This window comes from Anthonomus grandis, chromosome 7 (genome assembly GCF_022605725.1).
Source record: "Anthonomus grandis grandis chromosome 7, icAntGran1.3, whole genome shotgun sequence".
In the NCBI taxonomy this organism is placed as follows: Eukaryota; Metazoa; Arthropoda; class Insecta; order Coleoptera; family Curculionidae; genus Anthonomus; species Anthonomus grandis.
Window position 1 is genome coordinate 31,166,526 of NC_065552.1, and position 20,929 is coordinate 31,187,454.

The 20,929-nt window shown below is 31.9% G+C and overlaps 1 protein-coding gene across 2 annotated transcripts; it reads left to right on the forward strand.

The window, feature by feature from the left end:
* Positions 1–7,824: 7,824 nt before the first annotated feature.
* Positions 7,825–19,273, forward strand: LOC126739011 (protein halfway). 2 transcript variants are annotated; one of them, XM_050444536.1, is made up of 9 exons: positions 7,825–8,035; positions 8,319–8,541; positions 10,664–10,984; positions 11,042–11,211; positions 14,115–14,285; positions 14,345–14,500; positions 18,577–18,687; positions 18,744–18,912; positions 18,977–19,273. In XM_050444536.1, exons 1-9 carry the CDS (start codon positions 8,027–8,029, stop codon positions 19,084–19,086), a joined length of 1,440 nt encoding a protein of 479 aa, XP_050300493.1. In that variant the 5' UTR covers positions 7,825–8,026; the 3' UTR covers positions 19,087–19,273. The 2 variants fall into 2 exon arrangements, with proteins under 2 accessions (XP_050300493.1, XP_050300492.1); XM_050444535.1 differs by having other exon boundaries at positions 7,826–8,035; positions 8,319–8,544.
* Positions 19,274–20,929: the final 1,656 nt, after the last annotated feature.

The following is a 20,929-nucleotide window of genomic DNA, read 5'->3' on the forward strand; positions in this document are numbered from 1 at the left end:
ATGTCATTATGCAGTGTGTCAATTTTTCCAAAGCCTGCTACTAAGTTTTCATAAAAATTGGTAGTGAAAATAATACTATGCAGCGTTATTTTTAAATGCGTTTTTCTCGAAAATGGTAACTCGTAGAGTTATTGACCAAGAGGTACTTTTTTACGTAAAAAGCTTCAAATTTTTAAAATTTAAAGAAAAAAAAAACAAAAACTTTGCACACAATTTTTTTTTAGGTATTTTTTTAGGCTCACCCCCTAAATGATACGCACCTGACTAAATAATGAAAATTATGAAATGACAACTAAATTCAGCATATCAAAATTGGGAGAATACCAAAATTTAAAATTTTTATATTTACCCGTTTCGAAAATAAGTAGAAAAAACCATCTTCAGGTGCCCTTTTTAAAAGGGGCGTAGCTCCCTTGGGGGCGTTTGCCGATATATGTTTATAGGAAAAAGTGAGGTTATTTTTGACCAAAAAATACAGGGTTCGCGTTTCGTCCACTAATTTTGGGACACCCTGTATATATACATATATATGTATATATCACTTTTTTGTTCACAAATATGCTTTGCTCAAGAACATATTGTCCAAAAATACAAATGTCTAAAGGAATATAATAAGTTTAAAAAACATGCAAATTTTTTTCATAAAAGCTCATTGTTTACATTAGTCTCTCTTATAATTTCATAAGCATTTGATTCAGTAAATGTGAACAAAACGAAAAATTAAAACGTACAATAAAATTTTGTAAAATTCACGTAATTAAATAATACAAAGTATGGTCCAAATAACACTAATATCTATATTCAAGTCCGTGCAGAGTCAATTAAAATATTATTAAAATAATTCTGACCAAGCAAACAAATCTGAATAATCAAAAATTATCATAAATTTTGGAGTCCTAATTGACTTTATACAGACTTTTGTATTAATCAATATATTTTTTTAATTTTGTGGTCTCTAGTCTATGGCTTTGTTCTTATATAGGAAGTTATTATCTGAAATAAGTGTCCATTAGCAATTTTTTGAATCAGCAATTTAGATTTAAAACCATTATTCCTTTTAAATACAAAAACAACAAAGTTAATAAACAGAAATAATATAAAAAGGGACAATATCTCTAGAAGACTTCTTGTCTGTATAAATATATGAAATTCACTTAAAGTTATCGAAGAATATTAGAAAAATTATGATTAAATTCTTCACAGCACTAAGGCAAATATAGTTAAATGGATTTCTTTTCACTTGTACTGTATCTTGTAAAGATTGTAAAGAATTTGAACTAGACCCTATATACAGGACAAAGCTGATTTATTTAGTATTTAATTGCCATCAGATATCTAGTCATTATAACAATATTATAATTAAAATCTAGAATAAAAATGTTTATTTTTTTATCTCTTTAAAGGCTGTTCAGTCAGGTCGCTGTATTGATGGATTTATTTATGATAATAATTTTAAGTAATATTTTTTCCATCTTGTTCAAGTTTCGTAAAATCCAGTGTTAATTCTAGTAGTCTTGTAAGTAGTGTATTTCAATTTAATAAAGATATAAATTGTAATCTGATAACCATGTTTTATTTCAAAATATTCCCAGTAGTTTAGAATCTCACCTTTTTATAATTTTTTCCAGTTAGTGTAAAGTAGACCGTAAATTCTTTAGCCAAATCAGTGTATAGTAGGATAATATATTGTATACCATGGAAAAAAACATCTCAAGCGAAGAATTTATGGATAAAATTTTCAAATTCGATTCGGATGATCATAGGAATCTCGAAAACCGTATATACACACCCAGGAAGTTTCTTTCTTAGGTGCTGCGACACTCATTGTTGTGCGACTACATTAGCATTTAACAGAAGCTCGTAGAAAAAGCCTTAAGGTAAAAGGAGAACGATAATGCTTCATCAATGATTGCCTTGATTCCCTACTTTCACGTATTTTGCTTGCCATGAAATACGCCATTCGTTGGTTATTTAGATGTTCAATTTGGGAGCAGTAGAAGAAAACCCTATCAGTCTCTTTTCAACTTGAGTGAGTTAGAATTGTTATTGTAAGTTAATACATTGATTTACGCACCCAAGTTCTTCGTTGGCCGAGCGTGTATACAAGATCAGGGGCCGTATTTTCGAAACCATGCGAGAATCCTCGAATGCGAACAAAGTCGAGCGGCAAAATTCGCACACGAATTAAAAAGTGCATTTTTGAACAGCATTCGAAATTTCATTCGCATGCGAACATGAAATGTAGTGGCAACGTAGCAAAGTCGAGTGCTATTGGAGGCCGTGCATAGAGAAATGAATATTAAACATACCTTTAATTACTCTATGAGGCCGTGTCAACCGGGATGAAGACGATAAGAATTTTTTAACCTAACCTAAAATTTAAGTTTAAAAACATCAGGGAATTTTCAGGTTTTTTCATGGCGTTTCTTGGGTTTTTGCGAATTGACTTTTTTTTAAATGAATTCAAAAAATAAAAAAATTATGTTGAAAAAAATTAATTGTGTCGAGTGAGCGAAAGAAAGAACTAATTTCATTTATGGAAGAGCACCCGGAATTAAAGTCGGGCAATTTCACCCAAAATTTTTCGGCTAAAACTGCACAAGCCTTATATAAAACTAGTGGATAGATTACACAGTCTCAGGAGCACATAAAGATCACATCATTGTAATATGCTTAATCATTCTGTCGTAATAGGCTTGCTTAATTTATATAATTTATTAAATTAAGCATCTGCATACATTTCAAATGGGTCAAGAAATGAAGAGTACATCCTATTCCTTCTATCTCCCAGAGTTTTAGTATCTTCCAGTGCATCGACGACGTTTCTTTGCACAAGATTGTTTAATCTTGCCATTTGATTATTGCTATTTTTTTTTTCAATAAACAATAAAAAAACACTACGAAAATACTTAACCAACCAACAAATTAACAAAAAAACAAAGCTAGTTTAAAATCAAAACAAGACAAGTGGCAGAATCGCACACGAACTTGAAATTCGAATGGTATATACCCATTCGATACACCGCATGCGAAAAAGTTCGCATACGAAGCGGTCGAAAATACGAATATCGATTTTTCGTGCGAAATCCTCTAATTTCGTATGCGAATCAAAGTCGAATGGTTTCAAAAATACGGCCCCAGGTGTCAGGTATTTTACAGTAGATTTGATGCTTATTAATAAGCCGTTTCTTAAAACCGCCAAAATTTTAAAAATTTCGAGTATATCCGAAAAACTCTTTATTTTTTCTGAGGATATTTAAAGCTGTAGCACAAAATACATGATACTTTCATCACACAATGATTTTTTTTAATTTCATTTCCAAAAATATTTAAAGTTGTTTTTTACGAGAATTTTAAGAACTTAGTCATAATTGTACAGATCTGGCATTTTTTTACGGTTTTCGAGATCCTAATGGTCAATTTCGAACTTGCCCTTTTCAATTTTGAACATAAGCCCTGTTTAGGCGTCAAAAAACACGTAAACTTTGTTTGTTAGAGGGACATTTTATGCTTGCTTATTTTCATTCAAATCTTAAATCTAATCTCCAGTGGCTTTAAAAGCAGCTGCTTAATTCTTAAATAGGAGAAACCCCCTCAATAGCTGTTCAAAATGTTACAGTCGCTCTCATTTGGGCTTTTAAGCCCTCTCAAAATTTCGGGAACGTACTTTATAAACAATCGACTTAAGATATCCTCGGAGAAATAAATGTAAAAGGTATAAGTCAGGTGACTTCAACTGATGGCTCTATTTGATCAATCTATCAGCTGGAAAATGTTCATCCAGCCACTGCCTAAGAAAATAGTGAGCTGGGGCTCAATTTTGTTGAAATTAAATAAGATCTTTTACAAAATTTACAATTACAGACACATGGTAAGTTAATACAGACTTAATTAATCTACATTTTCAGTTTTCCAGAAACTGGAAAATGTAGAGGAAATTATATATGCAATAGGAATAGGCAAGGAGAATCAAACCTCATAGATAATATAAAGAGTAAGACTAACTTGGATGGCTTTCAAAAAGATGAGTTATATATTTAAAGCTGGTGAAATCCATATAAATCTCAAAAAGAAAGTTTTTGACACAAAAGAGCTGCCAGCTAGCTAAGGGTTGTTGCAAAATGAGATAGAGCAAGCGATGATTGGCATCAGAAGGGATAGGAGAAGAAACGAAGAATTCCAACAACAAACTAAATTCATGTATATAGTAACACATATTGCCCAATTGAAGTGCCAATAGGTAGAGCATGTGGCTCGACAGGATCAATCAAAATGAACATCTACATTAACACTCTGGAAATTAAGACAGCCAAAAGGAAGCGTTGAAAAACCACAGAGAAGATGATTCTATGATAATCAAGCAACAAACAGGACATCTGTGGTTTTAGGTAATACAGGACAGAACAGCGTGGACAAACATGAAAGAGGCTTACATCCAGGATTGGACAACAGGAAATGACTGAAAAAGAAGAAGTAGAAGTAGAAATTAATCTAAATAAATTAATCCGTTGAAAAACTATGAAATTAATAAGAAATATAAGGTAAGTAATTATGTTTTATAGACTAGGCATCAAGAAGGATATATACTTTAAATCTTTCATCTAAATCACTCAATAATATAAGAACGTTTATTGTCCAGGTTCTAGTGCTAGTATTCGATTTTCGTAATATGGATGCCAAGTCATACATGCGTATTAAAGTTTTGTTACAAGTCTTATTTTTATTTTCATTTTCTAAATAATTTTTCAAATTATGACGATATTTGAATCTGAAAAATACCTAAAGATTTTTTGATATGCGAAATACGAATTCTTTTACACTTTTGATGCGTCAGGCTTGATTTAAATTTTCAAGAGAAAAAAAAATCTTTATCATTTCCACGTAAAAAAGGTGGCTTGGTAGATGTCGCTATGAGCCGCCGTTTCTGAGATATTTGCATTTAAAATGATCAATGCAAGATAGGGATAACAGTTGTCCAATTTCAAAATTTGACTACTTAAACATTGCGTGTTCTTTCAGTTAGGTGAAAGAGTCTATTTTCTTTTTCCTGTATTCTCAACAGTTATTAATTTATTTAAATTTTTACATAATATCTACTTAAGTCGGTATCTTAATAATATAGGTGTAAAACTAATGATTTATCAAATATCTCTGTGTTCTTTTAATAGAAATTCCATATTGTACCCTGAAGGTCACGGTCATTATGGAGAAAACTGAGATAATAAATTCACGGGAAAATAGGGGATTAGCTAAGGGTGATTGTTGCCGCACCTTAAAATTATTTTATCATGGTCAGTCACTTTTAGTTGGTCGAGAATACCTATGTGGCTGGATTGTGTTTTCTAAAGGAAAAAAGTTAATTAAAATCGATTTACACTAAGGTAAGTCTATAAAATACAATACAATACTATATTAATTAAGAAAAATAAAATGTTTGCCAAACCGATATTATTAATATTCGAAAGAATTGTGAAAAAGTTAATGTGTATGAAGAGGTATACATACAAAACAGGGCATATTCTTTAAATGTATCGATATTTATTTATGTTATTTATATTAGAAATAAACGCATACAACTATAATTTATATTGTCTTGAGAATGACCTCATAGAAGTCAGACGCTGACATAATATAAATAAATGTAACATCTTCTTATTTTGGTCCGAAATAAAAGAAACAAGAATTAAAGAATTCAAAAAACATTGGTTACGCAAATATACCCTTTTAAAACCAAACAATAATAAAGATTTTGTTCAAAACGGCCCCGGACATTATGAAGCATTTCTGGTGTAATTGCCGGACATTCTTCAGTGATGCGCTGGCGTAATTGATTTATTGACCCTGGCTCACCAATTTTATAAATTCTGCTTTTTAAGTAATCCCATGAAAAAAAATCTAAGGAGGTCAGGTCAGGTGATCTTGCACTCTATTGGTTCCTCTTTGGCCGATCCATTTACCAGGATGCGTCCGATCATCTTGTTGAAATCTTCGGCAATGTAATTAGTAGCATTTTCTAACGTTTCTGTCAATGCAGCATAGATCGCGTCTTCTAATAATTATAGATACAGTTCTCTATTAAGATTTTCTTGGATAAAAAAGGACAAATTAAGCAATCGCAATAAATTCCAACCCAGACGTTTAATTTCTCAGGATATTGAGTATGTACCTCATGGACTAGATGTGGATTTTCGTCAGACCAGTATCGACAATTGTGACGGTTAACAGATCCGTTTAGAAAAAAACGGACACTCGTTGAAAAAACAAATGTTAAATGCTAAATTACACTGGATTATTTATTATTTGTGGGGGTGAAATTTATACATCCTTAAAATGTTGCGAATGATCGAACGAGATATGCTACACACTAAAAGTGGAGCGTGTAAATTATTGCCTGGAGCTTATTATGGAGGGTCCATCTTGACGTGGTCCAAAACAGCAATTTTCATAGGTTCATTGAAGCAATTGCTTTTGGTTTGCAACTGATCCTGTCTCTCTAACCTTTGCCACTAGCTCAATTATGTATTTTCAAGAATTTTTTTTTTGGATTTAACATTAGCATTTTCGTAATAGAGTTCAACCAGCGATACTCTGTCTGTAGTTAAATCAACAATTTTAAAATTAAATAAAATTTTATCACAAATACTTTGAGATTCTAAATTAAAATAAATAAACTAAATGTAAATACTCGGATTTTCTAGTGTTTACATATACCTATTATTTTTTTCTTCAAATGATAAAGTTTATATTTATATTATGAGTTTTAAGCGATAAATCTAGAACAATTTATTTTTCTGTTGAGTGATATTGGATACATTCAAAAAAGAATTGATCACCATCAAATTCAGTATCACATGGTATCATGAGGGATGAGGGTGTCTTATGTATGCTTAGAAATAGGTCATACTGATGAAAATGTGCTACTACGTTGGAAACTGTGCCAAGGAATAGTAATTCTTTAATGGAACTTGTAAACTGATGCTGATTAGATATAGGACTTAGATATCTGGACGACCTCCATTATTTTAAACGCGGACTACTTGTAAAAGCGTGGAATTTGGCTTCAAATGTTGTGAAAAATATACCTAATGCGAAATCACACGGTGCAGATTATTGTTATATACAATAAATAATTATTGTATTGGTATCGCAGAAACTATGACAGAATAAATGGACAGTCTTCAAGAATTTCTTTGCAAGCAATGAAAAGAACCAGGAGTGAACTTTTTTTGGATTTTCTAATCATCTGAATATTTGAAAAGTGGGTCTTTGCAAAACTTTGGAAATAATTATTTTCTATTATAGAGGGTGCTTTGAAACTCCGGGTTAGCCATAAAGTTATATGGGACGTTAGAGGTCTACAAGTCCAAGGAAACTGGGAGAACGTTTTAGCTATGATTAAAGGCTAACCATCAAAATATCAGAAGTGAACGATGTTCAGTAGTCAGGTAGAGAGATTGCTTAAACTAATAACGAGGTGTTTTACTATTAGAACAATCACAACTCTGCGCACCGCTATGGAGAAGCAGTCTAGACAAGTTTGTGAAGTACTCAGACCGTCAATGTGAATGCTACATTTTTCAAATTGTTATAGGTTTCTTATAAGTGTATACAACTGATTGATTTCATCATATAAATATCGAAGTTTTTTGCGACCTGGTCACGCGACGAAGTTGCTGCTTGAAGTGAAAACTTGGCTTAAACATTTTCTTATTCCGCCACGCAAAATCATCTTGTGCTGTGAATGGGCCTTGAGTAGTAAAATGTCATCTGTCATCATTTTCCAACAAGCTGTCAACTGTCAATTTTTTTTCTATTTTTGGTTTTGTTTATTTAATTTGTTTACGTTTTTTGTCCTTATCAATTTATTTACAATTTATAAATAGTTAATTACCCTTTAAACTTTATTTGCATTCCCGCCGACGGTGACGTCGATTTACATATTAAATATATCCGCACTTTTGTTATGTTGTTTATTTTGTAATACTTTGAATACACCTGCTTTTGTAATGTATATCTTGAGAATTTGATGAAAAATGTAAGTTTTATATAATAAATAGATATTGACACTATTATACCTATTAATATTTGATTCCTTTATCAAATTATAAATTATGGAACATACCTTCAATGTTTTATAGAATTGGAAGTGCTTAAATAAAATTCAATGCTGCAAATTGGAGAACATTTGAAAGACTGATTTATGCAATAGATATAAAAACAATTAATAGTCCATTTCCTTATCACAGCAGAAAATTAAATAGTCAACTTGTTGAAGAACTCTATATTATTATATTATAAAATATGTTTGCCTTTTCTAGATGCATTGGCTTATTTTGTCAATATGTCTACTTTATATTCATCCAACGAAATCTCTACTGCCGCCCGATGATAGTAGTTGCAGTAATCAGTGCTTCCATCAACTCCCGTCCGAATGTCCCAGCCCAGAGAATCCATGCAGATGTCGGCAGTTGACCAATTGTCAAAAGGCTGCTGTATGTTGTAATGTGAACCGATTTACTCTGAAGGAGGGACTTGCATGTGGTAGTAAGAGAAAATTATTATTTATTTTATTTCAAGGGAATAAGCTAAAAGATGTTATAAGGCCAATAGCCAAAGTTAGAATGTTTTTGTGTACTAAATTTTAAAATATAAAATATTTCTTACAGCTCAAAAAAAAATTCCACAAGTTAGGGTAATATTCTTGGTATTTACTTACAATATACACATTTAAAAAATACACCACCATCGTAAACTATGCTCAATAAATAATAAAAATATCTAAATTAAAATAAGATATAAAATTTCAATTAATTAACAATAATTTATTTATTTATTTTTCATTAACATTTACATTATTTACAAAATACAGAAATATACATACAATATATATGTATACCTCCACAATTAAATTGGCTAATTGATCAATATTCACAACTTGTTGTCTTTTATATAAATAAGATTTTAGAATATTTCAAACCAGACCTCTAAATCCCATATTATGTAATTTTTCAGCACATCTTAGCTAATGACATCAATAGTCACTTTTTTAAGGTTATTTATTTGATTTACAAAATTCATTTTAGCGCTTTGTGTTATTATTTTTTAAGAAACCATAGTCAAATGTATCCATATTTTTATTTATAAAACACAACATTTGGGCTTTCAGGGCCCATTTTATTATTTTTGCCAAAATATTTATTAAACTAATTGGTCTATAGTTACTTAAAGAACCAGACTGAAAAATAGGCTTTATTATACTGACTTTTAACTTATCAGGAAAAAGTCTATAAGTAAAAATATTGTTAACCAGTTTTGTAAGAATTATCAGCCTACAAAACAGGTGAAGAAATTAAACTTTAAGACATAATCATAGACTACTAAACAAAAATTAGAAAATAACTATGGAAACAAATTAGATTAAAAACGCCTTTATAAAAGAAGGACAAAACCATTGAAACACAAAATCTCTATAATAGACAGGATTAACTTTAGTGACTAAAATAATCTATTAAAGCTCTATTAAATTGTCTAGGCAGCCCTGGCAGGTTAGCTACCTGCCATTTGCAAATTTTATGCTATAACTGATATGTCTTTTGTTCTGGTTTTCTGTTATCACATCTTATCCAAACCTAAAATTTTAATAATTTTAAAATTGTTCATGATGAAATAATTGTTGCACTTATACAATGATTTTTTTTCTTATTTCTTTTGTCATTTGAAGTACCACTTAATTTCCTATTTTGCTTGTGAATTAAATAATATTAGTATGATACTTCAGTACTTACACAGGTACTTACCCAATAGTACATAAACCTGTGAAACCAGTTTTGCTTTTTGAGATAATATAAATTTAAATAAAATATTTTTGTAAAGTAGTGAAACTGATTTTGTGCATAAGTAGGTCTTTTGTATGTTTGTGAGTGTGTTGTTAACAAATTTGATTCCACTTTAAAATCAAGTGGTTTAATAAGTGCTATTGTTAGTATAAATTAATTATCAGTTTTTTAAAATAATACAGTATCTCAAAATGGCATTAGTAATTTTTGGATTTGTAATCAATTATTGTGAAATGAACCTAGATGATTCCTTTCATATGAAGCATAAATATTTTTATGAAAATGTAAATACGTTAATTATTCTCCTAGTTTGTGTACTATTTTATATGTATTTTGTAATTAGATGATTCATAGGGTTTATTTAGGGTTCTACCTACGTAGTTTAATATTTTCATCTATAGTGCTTGCTTTTTTAAGTAGTTCATCTTGTTTGAGGGCTCCAATTTAGGTTATATTATTGTAAATCTTTGTATTTTAACTTTTCTAGAATATGTATACTTGCTTGCTTTGACTCTCAGTATTCTCTAGAAATTATTGGTCTTTTTCAGCAAAAACAATAAAGAAAATTCTAAACATTTCTAAATTATTCCATGGGGCTTTAAAAGGGACGAGTCTCATGACATTTTGTTCAATTTTAATTGTTTAGTTAGTTTTTACCTTGAAAGCAATTAAACGAGAGTTAACGCAAGTTAACTCTCGTTTAATTGCTTTCGTTAAACGTTAAACGTTAGAGTTTTTGGCGTAGAAAAGTATGTTCATGAATTTCGTTATAATCCATTTGAATGATCCGATGGACATTTTTAGTTTAAATGGTTTTCTTTTCACAGATATAACAGCCGCCAGCCAAATCCAGTCCCTCCATATCCGCAATGCGTCATTCGACTCGTTCAATTTAAGCGCTAATCAAAACGTATGGAGAAATCTTCGTTACATGACCATCACCGATGGCCACATAAAAAAAATCGACGGCGAATTCGCCAAACAGAACAGCATATCGTGTCTCAACTTGTCTTCCAACCATATCAACTCAATTGAAGATAGAGCCTTAAACACTCTTTTCAACCTGAGCTTCTTGGATTTGAGTCATAATAATTTGACTGACGTGCCCAGTTTTAGAAAGGATCATACCATTTTTTTAGATATATCTAGTAAGAGCCTTAAAAAATTATTATAAATTAATTATGAAATGTGAATTCCTTTTTTAGATAACATGTACCTGAATTGCTCAATTTTAACCAATACGTTGCAAAGTCATCCCGAAATCGCGTTCGTTAATGAGAATCAGACTTTTTGTTATCCTACAAAGGATTTGGATTTTGGTTGGTTTCAGTCGCAAGCCACGTTAGCCTTTTCGCAAGTTAAAGCCAAATATGAGGTAAAATAATTTGTATAAATTTTAAAAATTATGTGTGCACAATATGACACTTTGACGTTTTCCTTTCAATATGCAAGCTGTCAAACTTAATAACTTGATAAGAATTGTTTATAACTCCTGATAACTTCTTTTGAGATAATAAAAAAAATGCTTTATTGTTATTAACAAAGAAAAATTGTTCTAAACAAAGCTACCTTAAATTACTACCACTAAACTTAACCACTACACCCCATACACACTCGAGTTCCAAAACAAACATCAAAAAAAAAAATACATAAAAAGTAAATTAAATTCCATAATTATCTCCTCAAGTATAAGACAGCAAAGAATTCAAACCATACAAACAAATCAAATAAAATTCAAATACTGTAAACTTACACTTAGGGAAAATTAGAATGTGTCGACGTAGTATTCATCCAGTGAATAGTAACATTTTTTGGTCAAAAGTATTTTCAATTTACGTTTAAAAGTGTCAATACATGTTGCCTCCCTGATTCCACCTGGTAAACGATTGAAAATTTTGATTCCCTCGTAGAAAATAGATTTTTTAGTTAATGTGGAGGAGGGGATTGGAAGATTTAGATCGTTCACTTGACGCGTTAAGTATCTTGGATTTGGGGTTATAAATTTAAAGCGATTTGCAAAAAGTAAGCAGGCCACTTCCTGAATGTAGAGGGAGAAGACAGTGTGTATGCCTAGCCTAACAAATAATGAGCGACAGGAATCTCTTGGTTTAGCCCCACAGATGTAACGTACAGCACGCTTCTGTAAAACAAGCAGCATTTGTAGAAGGTAGGCAGCTGCATTACCCCAGAAGCAAATGGCATACCTAAGGTGGGATTCAATTAATGAAAAATATACAGATCTTCCAAACTCCATGCCAAGCTCCAGGGTAGCCGCTCTGACTGCAAAACAACCTGCAGACACCTTTTTGCAAGTACCGAGGATATGCTCTTCAAATCTGAGTTCTCTGTCAATGAATATACCCAAAAATTTTGTATTATCAAACTGCTGAACTACTGAATTAGAAGAAGGCACGTGGTCTAGAGCACACTTAAAACACAATAATTTGGTTTTTTGAGGATTTAGTGACAGCAAGTTTGATTCAAACCAGAGATTTACTGCCTGAAGATCAGTTGCTAATGTAGTTCGCAGAGTATCTGTGTCTGGGCTGTGCCAAAGAAGTGTGGTCAACAAATAGAGTAAATTTCCCCTGTACATTAAGATTGGTAAGATCATTTATGTATAGGAGAAAAAGTATAGGCCCCAAAACTGAACTCTGAGGGACTCCCAAGGTGATAGGATGGTAATCAGAGTACTTAGATCCTACAAGCACTCGTTGTTGCCGATCTTGCAGATAGGAAGCAAACCAAGAAGATGAAACTCCCCGAAAACCATAATGATGAAGCTTCCGCAGCAGAATCCTGTGGCAGACACAATCGAAAGCCTTCGACAAATCACAAAAAACTGCCGCCGAAACTCCACCAGCATTTATCTGGGAGTAAAGCTCATGAAAAAAATTAAACATGGCATCATTGGTACTGGTATTTTCACGGAAGCCAAATCGATGTCTGGTGAGGATGTTTTTGGACTTTAAAAAGGACATTATTCGATTTTTAACCAGTTTTTCGATTACCTTTGATAGCGTAGACAAGAGAGAGATGGGACGAAAGTTGGAAGGATTATCAAGAGCTCCACCCTTGTGAATTGGGATGACTTTAGGCAAGATGGAAATATCCCCTTGCTCCAAGAAAGGTTAATTGCGTCAACTAGTGCCTTTAGCGCCGTTTCTGGAAAGTTGAGAAAAATCTTAGCTGAAAGGTTGTCTTTTCCAGTTGAATTTTTATTTTTTTCAGTATATAGAATATCCTTGAGTTCGTTTAGGTTTGTAGGTATAAAGAAGAAGGAATTTGGAACATGAATGGCTGGCATAAAGGAAAGAGGATCCACAGAAGGGTTCAAATTATCAAAATAATAATAACAATAATAAAAATGATTTTATTTATTCATTAAAAAAGTTGAAATAAATTGATAAAAAACATAGACAAAAATTGCGTCAGATATTGTCTAAATTCAAACTAAATAAGAAAAAATATTCTTTCCCAATAATTAAAAAAAACAAAATAATGTCTAATGGGCAACAAGTAACACCAAGGTACTATAGAGGGAAATATCGCTGGGGAACCCTATACAGATCACCATTGCGCGTTTGAACTGAATGTGCTGAATGATGTTACGATTGTTCAACTAATTTGAAAGTAAGTAACTAAAGATAAAGCAGGTCATCTCGAAGCTGATAACTTTCGTTAATTAATTAATCAAATGAAGAAAATATCTAGGAGTTTTTTAATTCACAGCCTGGACGTTTTTAACTTCATTGTCTACTACAATTTAAGTATGTGTAAAGTATATATGTTGTCATTCATTTCAAAGAGCCTTAACTCAAATTTAGTCTGAATGTGTATGTACGAGCCATTAGTACAGTTTAAATTTTTGTAATTTGCTTCCAAATTCCATCTTTGTACTTTCGACACTTATAGTCCTTATACTAATGTATCAAATATTACGTTACTTACGTTATTCATAATTTTTTTATACGTTGTTATTTGCAACCATTACCACTATGCAGAAAAAAGCGATACGAAAAGAAGAGAACTATGCTATGACGTCGTGCAAGTCTACTGTACTACGTTCAATGTGCGACTGACCTTAAACGTGCTTCAATTTTCAGGTATCTCAGAAGATTTAGGTATCTCAGAGACAAATTTGATTCTGTATATGTATATTGAAAGAAAAACGTAAACCGAACAAGAAAGAACTGAACTCTATTATCTCAGTGTTAATCAGCTGTTTATTCTACTGATTTTCTTTTTTTCTAGTAAAGTAATATTAATATTTTTTAGCTAGAAAAAAATTGCCACCAAAACTGCTCATGTAAAACTGTGAGTGTAAATTTAGCCCCTGGGAAAATGGCTATGTTCGAAGTTGAAATGAACTGTGCCAACATGAGTTTTTTAAATTTGCCCGTCCCTTTACCCGATAACACGGTATCGTTAGATGTTAGCAATAATAATGTAAGTATTAAAATAATATCTAAAATTACTTTTTCTTTATAGTTTAGTGCTGGTTTTAGATTACGTCCATAAAAGAACTAAGCGAACCGTCGTATCAAAATCTGAGAAGTTTTATTGCGGATAATAATAAGATTTCCTCCGTGCAGCCACTTGAAGGAACGAAATTTATTAGTCATTTTAATACGTTGAGTTTGCAAAGGAACAAGTTTAAATTTGTAAGTAGTACCTAAATAATATGGAAACCATTTAGTGATGTATGAAGTATAAAATATTCAGCGGTAAAATGACCCTGTATAATGTTATGACAAGCAAAAACACTGCAAACTACGTAAAACCTGAGACTCACAAACCGAATTTGTTAATTATTGACTAAAAAGCGGTTTGAAATTCGCAGTATGAACAGAAAAATTTTGTAACATTAGGGGTAACCTAACTAAAATATTTTGATAGTTTGTTTGAAATGGAACACTCGACATGACTCTACGTGAAAATTCTGGAACGTTTTTGAAATATTTTAAATTTTATGTGAAAAATTTTGTATCCTATCAAAAAATGATGGGGGGGGTTTTCATTATTAAAATTGAAAAGACGTTAGTAGTATATTTGACAAATACAAGTAATACAAGGCGATTAAGAAAGAAAAATGAAATTGGAAATTGAATTTGTTGAATTAGTGAAATTTTAACTTTTTTAAGAACTCCCAAAATGAAAATTTTTTAACTATTTTTATCCTAACAAACTTAAAACTTTTTTAATAAGATTATCAGAAGTTAAACAAATTACTGTATGTTAACACCCACTAATTGTTTGTATTAAAAATTTTAATAAAAATACCGACCCTGCATTTAATTTGTTAAATTTAAGACTGGCGTATCTCCAACCAACCAATTCCAACATAACTCCACCATTCTACCGTATATTTATGGGAGTTGTGACATAAACCGAAGACAAATGAAATAAATACTAATTTGAATTTTATCGCAATAAGTATTGCATTCATATACGACTCATGCAACAAAACGTCTTATTTTTTTATGTTATATTTTATTTATTTAGTGTACGACGAAATTGACGTGTGACGAAATTCAATTATGTTTAATTAAGACTCTTACTTCATACGCTGGGAAAATAGGCGAACAAAAGGGTTTGGCTTAGGCACAAAGTCATAAAAACTAGAAAGTTGCCCTTATTTTTAATTTCATCCAGACATTTGAAGTAATTGTTCATTTTATACCAGTTTGATGTCCGTAATTGGGTCTAGATTAAGTAAAGTTAAATAGTTTTCTGTTAATCAGTTTTTAGACGTATTGTTTAGGTATGTTTAGGTTTTAAGATAGGATAATGGAAGTTTTTATATTCATTTAAGCAAAGAGATTCAGGGTATATGATTTTTGTCCCTGGTTTTCAAATGAGCCAGAAATTAATTGTGCAAAAAAATGCAACATAAATGTTCGTTTTGTTTTGCCGAAAAAGAGGCTGCTCGTAGGAAATATAAGTGCCATATGTTTTAAGAAATATAATGATTCGTGAATTTTTACTATGATTTTGACTAAGGGAGAGCTACAAGTTAGTTCAAAAGGCTTCATACGATGATTATTTAAAGAACATGGGGATAGATATCACTATTAAAGTTTTTTGACGACATGTACCCCAATACAATATTTTTGGAAGATGGAGTGGACGAGTCCGGTAATGATATGGTGGATATGTTTGCTAACCATTTTTTAGCTACCTATGCCAAAATGGGATGTTAATGATATTAAGCAATGTCGATTAGTAAAATTAGTATGGTCTTGTATTAGTGTGTCAATAACTGGTGCATTTAATGGTATAACCTGATTGAAGCTATTATATGCCCAGCGTCCTGATGTTATTGGAAGCTTAGTTTTTTTACACTTATTTTTAAATATGGCAACAGAGAAGATGTTGCTATTTACAGAGGTATTTTAGTACACTTTGGCAAAGCTTCTAAATAAAATTGATTTATGACCAACTTGTTTGGAAAAGAACATAGGAACTAGTTGTCGATCAGCAGCCTGAGTTTGTGCAGGATAGGTCGGTCAACGGTCATTAAGCTGATTGCTTATCATTATATATGTCTGTTTTTTATATATACATACAGTAGTGGAGAAAAGTAGAGAACATTTTTTAATATTCGTTTTTATATAGAGAGAGATATAAAGAGAGAACATTTTTTAATATTCGTTTTTATTACATCTTCACAACGTTTTGGCATAGATCTTATTAGCTTAGAAATAATCCCTGGATCCATATTCACCCATGCTTCCTTCAATGCTTCAAACAATTCTTGCTGATTTTTATAAGATTTTCCTCTGATTTTGGAATCTAAAATGTCCCACAGATTCTCAATTGGATTGAGATCAGGGGATTGTGAAGGCCATTCCATTACATTAATGTTTTCCTTTCTGAACCAAGCTTTTACGAACCGAGAAGAATGCTTGGGATCGTTGTCCTGTTGAAATAAATGTCTTAAAGGCATAGTATCATCAGCATATGGAATCATTCGGCTCTTTAATATGTCCTTATATTGAAACCGGTCCATTATACCTTCTATTTTATACAGGGGGCCCATACCATAGCCCTAAAAGCATCCCCAAACCATTACTGCTCCACCACCATGTTTCACTGTAGGACAGGTATACTTGGGGTTGAGTCTTTTATTTACAGGGCATCTAACATACAGAATTCCATCACGTTTGAACAAACAAAACTTGGATTCATCGCTCCAGATTACCTTTTTTCAATCATGCTCTGTATAATGTAGATGCGTTTTGGCAAAACTTAAACGGGAACGTCTATTTTTTTTGACAGCAGCGGTTTTTTGGCAGGTCTTCTGTCAAATAACTTGGCCTCTAATAGTCTATTTCTCACCGTCCTCGCAGTCACGTTTACTTCAAGCTCTTCGGATATGCGGTGCTTTATCTTCTTGGATCCCAGAAAAGGCTCATTTTTAGCAATTTTGATAATTTGTTTATCGGTATATGGAGTGGTTTTGCTACGTCTCCCTGACTTTTTCTTAACAAATAAATCGCTATTTATATGAAACTGCTTAATTATACGAGACACGATAGATCTATGTAACCTAAATGTCTTTGCAATAGCAATCTGCTTTCGACCACTTTTGTATAAATCAACAATTCTATTTTTAATATCGACAGATAAATGTATACTGCGAGGCATCTTAAGCAGCCAAATACCGTCAACTTATCAGTTTAAACTAACACTAAGTAAAATATTTTGCATGATTTGATTTCCTTTTTTCCACTCTGAAGTATTCTTTTTTGTGTCCCTTGGTAAAACGAGATAAGAATTAACAGTTTTTATTGGCAAACCATTTATAAGTACCATATGTTTTTATCTACAGAAATTTTATGCTAAAAGTCATCATCTAATATTTTATTTTAGCAACTTATTAAATGTTGCTCTACATTTTTCCACTACTGTATATTATACATTCCACAGGGATCCGATTAATATAGAAAAATACTTCTGAATATTTAAGTCTGTATAGATGTCTTGAACTTACAGTCAGGTGTATTTATGTGACCACTGTCTAATGGATTGGATTTGAATATAATAAAAGATTTCTCTATAACGTTTAGACGCTCTCGTGTCAATAAACTGGAAAATATATATATTCTGAATGGGGATTTTCTTGACTGTATCGGAAATACGTGATCCGGGTATACTATTTGATTGCAAATTAAACTTTAATAAGTATATTAATGCAATTGTGAATAAAAGCAATGAAATGTTGGATCTTATGGCAAGAACTACTAGAGACCTGAGTCATCACCCTGTTAGATTATTATATAATACAATTGTGCGCCCGGGACTTTTACCTGTGTTGTTTGGTCGTCATTGTATCAAAGATAAATTCGTTTTCTGGACATAAACTATGATTTTCATCATCCTATGGTTCGTATAATCTCTTTGGCATCATATGTTAGCATCTTTTAAGAGAGTTTTAAGAATAACTTTTATTTTTTGAATTTTTATTTCTGAAATGTTTAGAAATTGCTGTAAGGAAGCTTTCTTCTTCTTGATTAAATATTTTAATTTTAAATTAATGTTATGTGTAAGACTCGTTTGCCAATAATATTGTACTTTGTAAAATTCTGAATTATTAGTTTGATTATTTTTTGGAATAATGAATTTTGACTATATAATCACTAAAATTCCACATAAAAGACAATAGAGATCATAAAGATAATAAAAAAAAGTCATTAAAATATCTTTATATAGTGATTATAACAACTTCTATTTTTAGTTAGAAACGTACGTCCTCGATAATATCCAATTCGAAAGAAACTTCAACCAAAGAAAACTTAGGTTAGGATACAACACGTTACAATGCGACTGCAACACCATGAAACTAAAGGTAAAAACTTAAAATAAAGGTTCTTAAATTAGGAGTAAAATGTTAATACGACATAGGTGTGGCTGTTGTCGAAACTAAGCCACATCCCGGACTACAACCACATTAAATGTGACAATTTAAACGTCAGGATCATCGATTTGGATGCATCGAAAATGTGCCAAAGTCCTCAGGACTGGACTGATTACATTTATTATATTATTACTGCTGAAGTACTACTTTTAGTTGGTAAGCTTAATAAAGTATCACAAATTCTTATTTTTTTTATACATTTTTTATTTTTGAAATCTAGGATTAATTGCAAAAGTTTCTTATGACTACTGGGTGTTTAAAACTGCAGGTTATTTACCCTGGCCCGCAAATAGGATGCCAAGACTACCTTGTGATTGGTTATGTGAATAATTTATATTTTTATATGTGGACAAATAGTGCCTTATGTATGTGCTCGTGGCGAAATTTAGATTTTTATGATGTTATATAGGAAGAGAATGTCTTGCCATTTTTATATAAGTTTTAAATAAACATATTTTTATGTTGCTATTTTACTATATCTGTTTAAAAAAATAATTAATAAACAATGCTATATTTATATTGCTGTTAGTTTTTGTTACCTACATTGTGATATATATTGTAATTTAGCGCCAAATTCTTGTTCACAGTTAAAAAGGCACCCATAAACTTTATGTCATTATTAGGCATTATTTTACAGATAGTAACTTTTCCTATGATGGCTTTTGCTTCTTTTTTAACTGGGTAATCATGTCGCTATTCATTCAGTCGGCTGTAATAGTAAATGAAGAGTAATGAAGAATTTGTCGCTTAGTATCGATTGTTATTTTCTTTGGGGTATTACTATACAGAAACAAAAAGTAATCAATTCTAGTGCGTTTAGCGATAAACTTTATACGAACATAACAGTAAAACCAGATTGAACGAAAATCCGTACGTTACACAAAAATCTAAAGTATAAATAGCCGTTCCAAAAAATGAGTCAAAGTCCTCTAGAACTTGTGTTTTTAGTGTGGTCATTCTAGGATTTTTCTCCTTTTTTGACTTATAGCACATCCTCGACCTTAACGAGCAAGGCAGCTATCTTAAGAAATGATTGCAAGTTTTGCCATTTTAACGTCGCTGCCTTGGTAGTTAATCCATCCGATCGGCAAGGTAATGTAAAAAAGTATGCAGGAAAACTTGTAAATTTTTTTATCAGTTGAAAAAAGATTATTATACTTTCTAGAAAGAGATAAAAGAGGATTTATCGGGGAAACATTTTATTGAACATTCTGCATGTACTTGCTATTTTTTAAACACATATCGGCAGACAGCTCGAAGAATGACCAAGAGAGAGGAGATTGCTAACATTGCTGAAATTATGGCCATCATAGAACCATCTAGCAGTCCATGGTCTTCACCGGTGGTACTGATAAGGAAGAAAGATCGCTCGACCAGATTCTGCGTAGATTACTGGCATCCTAATAATGTGACTAAAAAGGACAGCTATCCTTTTCATCGTACCGATGCCACTTTGGACACCACAAATGGTACGAATATCTTTTTCACGCTAGACTTGAACAGTAGATACTAACAAGTTAAGTTGGCCTCTGAAGATCGGAAAAAGATCACTTTCACGGTGGATGCTGTATTATGGCAACTTAACGTGATGCTTTTTGGACTTTAAAATGCTCTTGATATGTTGGAACGGCTTATGAAAACGATTTTAAGAAAGCTGTTGTGGAAGACTTGTCTGGTTTACCTCAATGACCTTATTGTAGAGGAAAAATCGTTTAAGGACCACATGAAGAATCTAGAAGTCTTCCTAAGGCTACCGAGTTCTGGACTAAACTTGGCCAAAGAAATTTCATCTGTTTGAAAGGGCTGTGCAGTATTTGGGTCACGTGGTTTCCAATCAAGGAGTTGCGGTTGACAAGGCAAAGGTCCAGATCGTCAAATATTGGCCTGTTCTCAAAAACAAGAATGAGCTATGCTTGCTTTTTCATTTAAAAGAGGTTCTAACAAGCACATCTATCTTGAGCTTATCCTTTACCTGAAGGAAAATTTATACTGCGAGCGATATTTTCCCAAATCCAGGATAGTCAACGAGAAAAAGTCATTGGCTATTTTAGTAAGACGCTGTCCAAGCAAGAGCTAGATTGCTGAGAGTTGCTAGCTGTTGTCAAAGCGATGGAGCACTTTTATAAATACCTCTATGGGAGGAATTTCCTGCTGCAAACCGACCATGCAGCTT